The following is an 8,166-nucleotide window of genomic DNA, read 5'->3' on the forward strand; positions in this document are numbered from 1 at the left end:
AGAAGAACCACATGAAAAGCAGAGCACCAACACCTTTAGGAGAGGACAAGACATGCACAGATATGAAATCTAACATAAAACTAGGATAAAAAGATGAGTTGAAGTATGTGCAGAAGCCCCCCTAAGACTGTTCTACAGTTAACTTTAGTGCTTTATAATAGTAAAATCTCCTCTCAGGGGTAGATCTTAGGCCATTTTTTGAACTTGTGATATATGTTAAGCATACACAGTAAACCTTGAATGCTTAAATAATAGGATACATATACGTTCCCCAGTGTATATGCAAGCTTCTAGACTCTGATTTCACTTAATTCTGACTAAAAGTTAACTGCACTATCCTCAGGGGAGACAGTGTTTTAGGAAGTATATATAGTGTTCTCCTTATATACTCCAAGTATATAAAACCTTCCATACCAGACTAACTGTAAGCATTGGATATACTACTGGCTAACACTCACGGAGGAAATGTACCCATGGACTCCAGTAACAGAGTGGACACAAAGAAGGAATAAACACCAGTGGTATTTAGGCACTCTGGCATTATTCATATGTGAATGTTAAAATTGGTTTCACATTTTTAACAAAAGTAGCTGATGCACCTTTCAATATAACTGACATTGGCAGTTGCTGAATGCATTATTCATATAATCCCAAATAATAGCACCCATGTACCCCTGAGCAGATGTGGATGACTTAGACGGTCAGATTTCCCTTGACACACAAGAAACCCCTTGACATCTTGCCAAAACCCTTTTAAAGGCCCCAGTTACATCTGTGTTCCTCAAGCTGTAGATTAGAGGATTTAACAAAGGAGTGAGAATGGTGTAAAAAGCAGAGAAGACCTTGTCTTTGATCGGTGTGTGGTATGATTGGGGAAGCATATATGTGTATAGGGCAGCCCCATAAAATAATGTCACCACCATTATGTGTGATGAGCAGGTGGCAAAGGCCTTCTTCTTCCCTTCTGCTGACTTCATCTGGTGTACTGTGATGAGAATCCGGGCATAGGAAGCAATCACCACAGAGAAGGGAATCAGCAACATCATGACACAGCAAATGTACATGACCATTTCATAGGCAGCTTTGTCACCACAGGCCAGCCTTAGCATAGTGGGTGCTTCACAGAAGAAGTGATTGATGTTGTGGGAACTGCAGAATGGAAGACTCATGGTGATAGGGGTGAGGAGGAAGCTGTCCAAACCACCACCAAACCAAGAGCTGGCCAAGATCATCCAACAGATGCGGTGGTTCATAAGGACAGGATAGCGAAGGGGGTTGCAGATGGCCACATAGCGGTCATAAGCCATGAGTCCCAGCAGGAAAAATTCAGCCCCCACAAAGCCCATATAGAGAAAGTACTGGGCTGTACAGGCAATAAAGGAAATGTTCCTCTTGCCCACTAGATAATCGACCAACATCTTGGGCACAATAGTAGAGATGTACATCATGTCAATAAAGGAAAGGTGGCTAAGCAGGAAGTACATGGGGGTATGGAGGTGAGGGTCTATGTGGATCAGGAAGATCATAACCCCATTAGCTATCATGGCCATGAAGAAGATTGCACAGATGATGCTGAAAAGGAAGCCCGAGGCTTCACTTTGAGTAAAGAGCCCTGTGAGGGTGAAGTCACTGGAAAAGGTTTTATTGTCTCCATCCATGGCGTTGAGTTGGACCTGGGGGCATAATGAAATAAGTGGGGGGGTTACTGAAAATTCCAGGAGATGACATGAATCCTTTAAAGATGGTTTTAGAAGCATTATTAATTATGTAACTAATATTAAGCATTTTGTATGTGTGTGTATGTTGTGGTGTGGATTTAAAATTTTCTTTCTTGGATATTTCTTCTAGTTGAAGAAAATTTGAAAGTTGAGTCTCTATGGCATGAAGACAAATGAACACTTGCCAACTGATGATTGGTTTAAGGGAGTTTAGTTATTATTCCAGAACATGTGGACCCCAGAGAGGCTTCTTCATCTGGAGTTAACTTCCAATATTTGAAACATGGATATGACTGGAAAACAACTGAGTTAGTTCAAATAACCAAACAATTTAGTTAGATGTTTTATTGAGTTAGGGATTTTTATCACAACTGTAAAAGTGATCAGTTGTTGATACAGCTGAAAATTATGGGCTATAGTAAATTGAATCACAGCATTGTCCATCTGGTTCATTAATCAACGTTATTTGTTTCTTCACTCATTTGTTGATTTTTAAATCATTTGTACACCAACCTTTATTTATGGAGAATTCCTTGTGTTGCATACACTAGGGATACTATTGTAAACAATAGAGGAGATGTCTCATGTGGCTTATGGCTGTAGTTGTGAGATAAAGAGAATAAGCAAATAAAGGACAATTATGGTTCTGGATAATGCTGATAAATACAAGGAGGAGAAGTTTAACACAACAATGAAGGATAACAAAGGAGAAACCATGTGAGAATTTAGGGGAAATATGTTCCTGCAGAATGAATACCTAATTTAAAACCTAAGGCAAAAATGAGCTTATATTCAGGACAGTCCAGGTAAAGCCTTGTGACTGAGAGGTCAGTTAGTTGTCTGAGGTCAGATTTTAAGGCAGATTTTAAGATTTTAAGTAAGGAAGTAAAAATTACTTTCTAAATATTATCAGCAGAATTGAGGCATAGTTGACAGCTTGTAATCTTTTTTTGAGAATTTAAACAAATGTTCACTCTGATTTTTTTTATATTCAAGCTAATGATTTTTTCCACTCGATTTTACATTTTCCTGGACTATGGAAGATTTACAAGAGGAGAACTTCCATCCAGATAAATCTAGCATAGTCTAGGTTGTGCCTCCTGTCCCAGGGTCGCAATTGTTTTAACATATGTCTCTCCCCCTTTTACTTCACTATCAAGAGCATTCTGATACTCATAAGCCTTAGGCATGGTGGGAGACAAGATGGTAAAGTAGTAGGTGTTGTTTCAACCTGTCCCCTAAAGTGAGCTGAATTACCTACCATAAACTCTGATCACCCATGAACTCAGCCTGAGATTAGAATTATACCCTTCTGGATCTCTACAGGGGTAGAAGACACCAGTGGACAGATAAAACATAGTGGGAATATCAGACTCATATCAGAAGATAAACAAAAGGGGGGAACCAGAAGGGACCCATTAGAAAGTAATATCCTAATACGAGAGTGCACTGTGATAGGAGACCAGCATTGACTTGGAGTCTGGTTGAAAGCACTTAAAAAGAGTAAAAGATCTTAAGGGGAAATTGGTGGAATTGGGCTGTTAGGGACAGGGACTTAAGCCAATCGACCCAGGATGACCACTGCAGGCGGGGAACCAGAGAACGCAGTGGAGAATCCAGGTATTGGTCCCTGAGCTGCTGGTGTGCCTGAGATAGTTTGGGTGGCTGCGCCCAGGAGTAAGTCTGGGGTGCACGCCAGCTGGTGCTCTCTAGAACCACAGGCTTTTGTGCTCTTCAGGCAAGCTGCGTGACCAGGGTCTGAATCATGCTCCATACCGTCCCCTGCAGGTACTGGTCAGTACTCTCTAGGACTGGAAGATTCTGAACACTCTCAACCTGGACCAGGGTGAAAATCTCAGTATGCTATCTCTGGTTGGGACCTCTCTGGAGATCTGGACCTGCCCAGACAGCAGAGGCTAGTATTCTTGAGGTTTTGGGTCCAAATGGAACTTCCTGTGACCCCAGAGACCTTGACTGGAAAGGTGTTCTGCCAGTGGCCAAGGGGGAAATTTTGTACTCTGGAGCACACAGAGCAAAACAGACTGAGGCTTCTCTGTGTGACAGAGGTCTGGGTGCAGTTTGCTTTTCTCTAAACCTCCAAAGAACCGCCAAAAGCCACCAAGGAGAGAAAAAACAAACAAAAAACTCCAGAAAACAAAAGCCTAAAAAACTAGTTTCCTCAGACCCCAGACCCTTGATGGGGGTAGGAGGACTCAACTCTAGCAAGAGTGCCTAAAAAACCACGGGGCAGGCCCCTTCCCCAGAAATCCACCCAAAACAAAACAAAACAAAACAAACAAACAAACAAGAGGACAGCCACCACTACTTCAGAGATACAACTTTTGTTTTTAATCTGTTCCACTATTCTGGTTCTTTTCACTTTTTCCCTATAACTTTTTAACCTATTTACCATCACAATGAGATGTTCAGTACATCAAATTGCATAATAACATTTTAAGGTGAAAATTTTTGATACATATACCTGTTTTTCATTTGCTTTGCTATTTTTATTGCTTATTTTATTTTTTTTAAGATTTCATCTATTTATTTAACAGACAGAGATCACATGCAGGCAGAGAAGCAGGCAGAGAAAGAGGGGAAGCAGGCCCCCCGCTTAGCAGAGAACCCAATGTGGGACTCGATCCCAGGACCCTGGTATCATGACATGAGCTGAAGGCAGAGGCTTAACCCTCTGAGCCACCCAGGTGCCCTTATTCATAGAGAAATAAGCTTCAAGGCAGTCCCCTTTCCCCAATCAATGCTACCTTTATATATAAACTAGTTTTAATCCACTTTTATCTATGAAAAGTTGAGTCCTTTAACAAAGATATCAAGATACATCCAGGAAGAATAAAAATAAACTTCCTCACCCAGCTGAGAATGTATAACCATCCTCCCATGTTTTTCTTCTATCAGTGTTTCTGTGTATTTGTTTTTGTTCTGGTAGTATATAAATCTTATACTTGGGGATCATTTTGATGAGGTTCATTTTATTTATTTATTTATCTTTTGTCATCTACTTTTATCAGTGTTTTTGCTTGTATAGTTAATAAATCTTACCTTGGGGTACATTTGGACTGGGCATTCTCTTTTATTTTTCTTTCTTTTATTTTTTCCTGTCTCTGTCTTTCTCTCTTTTTCCTTTTTTTTTTTTTCCTTTTTGGTGGGGACTCTTGATTGCTCAGAAGTGTTCCATGGTGAACCTTGCCTGCACCATGGACAATATATTCAGCTACACATCCGTTCAGCCATCTCTTACCAAAATGACTAGGAGGAGGAATGCCAAGAGAGGAAAAATTCAGAGACTGGGCCCTCTCCATCAGAGCTTTTGGATATGGACATAAACAGAATGTTGGAAATGGAATACAGGCTAACAGATATCCAGGCAATAGCTAGGTTGGAGAAAGCCTTTGATGACAAAATGGAATTGTCTAGGGCAGAAGTGAAAGCCACCAGAGATGGTGTTAACAATGCTCTCAATGAGCTCCAATCTAATCTAAATTCTCTAAAAGCTAGTGTAACTGAGACAGAAGATAGAATTAGTGATCTGAAGGACAAACTCATAGAGAGAAAGGACCAGGAGGAATCCTGGAACAAGCACCTTAGAAGCCACAAAAACAGAATTAGGGAAATAAATGACACACTGAAACGTTCCAACATCAGAATTATTGGAATCCCTGAGGGGGAGGAGAAAGAAAGAAGACTAGAAGATATAGTTGAACAAATTCTCCATGAAAATTTTCCCAACCTCACGAATGAAACCAGTGTTCCTGTACTAGAGGCAGAAATGTTTGACCCCCAAATCATAAAATTTAGAAAGACCTTGAGATATCTGATTGTGAAAATGATAAATCATAATTGTAGACAGGAGCTCTTGAAAGCAGCTAGGGGGAAAAGATTCCTTCCTTACAGAGGAAAGCCCATCAGAATAATGTCAGACATGTCTTCAGAAAGCTGGCAAGCTAGAAAGGGCTTGCAAGATATAGTAAGGGCACTAAATGAGAAGAATATGCAGCCATGAATACTTTATCTAGCAAGACTGACATTCAAAATAGATGGAGAGATAAAGAGCTTCCAAGATGGGCAAGGTTTAAAAGAGTATGGGACCACTGAGTTGACACTGCAGGAAATATTAAGGAGGGTTCTATAAAGAGGAAAAATCCTAAGAATATCATTGAACAAAAATATATGGAGACAATCTATAGAAACAAAGACTTCACAGGTAATATTATGTCAATAAAATGCATCTCTCAATAATCACTCTCAATGTGAATGGCCTAGATGTGCCCATAAAATGGTACAGGGTTGCAGATTGGATAAAACAATAGGGCCCATTCATATGTTGTCTGCAAGAGAACCATTTTGAACCTAAGGATATATCCACTCTAAATGTGAAGGGATAGAGAAGCATATTTCATGCCACTGGGCCTCAAAAGAAGGCTAGGGTATCAATTCTCATATCAGATAAATTAGATTTTAAACTAAGGACTGCAGTCAGAGATACAGAAGGACACTACCTCATTCTTAAAGGGACTATCCACCAAGAAGATTAGCAATTGTAAATATTTATGCTCCTAATATGGGAGCAGCCAATTACATAAGAAAACTGTTAATCAAGATAAAGAGTCACATTGATAGGAATACAGTAATAGTAGGAGATCTTAACACATCAATCTCAGTAATAGACAGATCATCCAAGCAGAAAATAAACAAAGAAACAAGAGCACTGAATGGCACATTGGACCAGATACCTCACAGATATATACAGAACATTCCACCCAAAAAGAACAGAATACTCATTCTTCTTGAGTGCACATGGAATCTTCTCAGAGATAGACCACACACTAGGTCACAAATCAGGGCTTAACCAATGCCACAAGATTGTGATTATTTCCTGCATATTCTCAGATCACAATGCTTTGAAATTTGAGCTCAACCACAAGGAAAATTTTGGAAAGAATTCAAACACCTGAAGGCTAAAGACCACCTTGCTTAAGAATACTTGGAAGAACCAGGAAATCAAAGAAGAACTTAAACAATTAATGGAAAACAATGAGAATGAAGACAATTCAGTCCAAAACCTATGGGATACAAAAAGATGGTCCTAGGGAGGAATGCATAGCCATCCAAGCCTCCCTCAAAAAAACTGAAAAATCCAGAATATAACAGCTGTCTTTATACCTTAAAGAACTGGAAAATCAACAAGTTAAGCCAACTCTACGCAAAAGTAGGGAAATAATCAAGATCAGAGCAGTGATCAATGAGATAGAAATGAGAGATAGAGTAGAATGCATAAATGACACTAGAAGCTGTTTTCTTGAAAGAATGAATAAGATGGATAAACCATTGGCCACACTAATTCAAAAGAAAAGAGAGAGAGCCCAAATTCATAAAATTATGAATGAAAAGGGAGAGACCAAAACTAACCCCAAGCAAGTAGAAACAATCAGAAGTTATTATCAACAGTTACATGCCAATAAGCTAAGCAACCTAGATGAAATGGATGCATTACTGGAAAACTATAAACTTTTAAAACTGAACCACAGAGAAATTGACAACCTGAATACACTGATATCTAGTAACGAGATTGAAGCTGTGATTAAAAACCTCCTGGAAGACAGGAGCCCTGAAACTGATGGATTTCCTGGGGAGTTCTACCAAACTTTCAAAGAAGAAATAATACCTATTCTCTTGAAGCTGTTTCAAAAAATTGACACAGAAGGAAAACTTCCAGACTCTTTTTATGAAGCCAGCATTAACCTGATCCTTGAACCAGGCAAAGACCCTACCAAAAAGGAGAATTTCAGAACAATATCCCTGATGAATATGGATGTTAAGAGTCTCAACAAGATCCTAGCAAATAGGAACCAACAACACATTAAAAAGATTATCCACCTTGACAAGGCGGGATTCATACCTGGGTTGCAAGGGTGGTTTATCAATCAATGTGATAAAACAAATCAATAAGAGAAGAGAGAAGAACCAAATGGTCCTCTCAATTTATGCAGGAAAAGCATTTGACAAAATCCAGCATCCGTTCCTGATTAAACACTTCAAAGTATAGGGATAGAGGGAACATTCCTCAGCTTCATCATATATATCTATGAAAACCACAGCAAATACCATTCTCAATGGGGAAAAGTTGACAGCCTTCCTTTTGAGGTCAGGAACATAATAAGGATGCCAACTCTCACCAATCTTGTTCAACATAGTGTTAGAAGTCCTAGCAACAGCAATCAGACATCAAAGAGAAATAAAAGGTATCCAAATTGGCAATGAAGATGTCAAATTCTCTCTCTTCGCAGATGACATGATACTTTGTATTGAAAACCAAAAAGACTCCACCCCCAAAGTACTAGAACTCATATAGCAATTCATTAATGTGGCAGGATACAAAATCAATGTTCAGAAATCAGTTCCTTTCTTATACACTAACAATGAACATACA

At 39.3% G+C, this 8,166-nt stretch overlaps 1 protein-coding gene across 1 annotated transcript; it reads right to left on the minus strand.

Moving 5' to 3' along the window:
* Window positions 1-701: 701 nt before the first annotated feature.
* LOC116587150 (olfactory receptor 2T6-like) lies at window positions 702-1,658 on the minus strand. The gene has a single exon (XM_032337891.1). It carries the CDS (start codon window positions 1,656-1,658, stop codon window positions 702-704), a length of 957 nt encoding a protein of 318 aa, XP_032193782.1.
* Between the last annotated feature and the right edge of the window lie 6,508 nt (window positions 1,659-8,166).

Source organism: Mustela erminea, chromosome 3, assembly GCF_009829155.1.
Source record: "Mustela erminea isolate mMusErm1 chromosome 3, mMusErm1.Pri, whole genome shotgun sequence".
NCBI classification, from domain to species: Eukaryota; Metazoa; Chordata; class Mammalia; order Carnivora; family Mustelidae; genus Mustela; species Mustela erminea.

What these genes read in the sequence shown, in the direction of transcription:
- LOC116587150 (XM_032337891.1), bottom strand. Translation starts at nt 1,658, where the DNA reads ATGGATGGAGACAATAAAACCTTTTCCAGTGACTTCACCCTCACAGGG.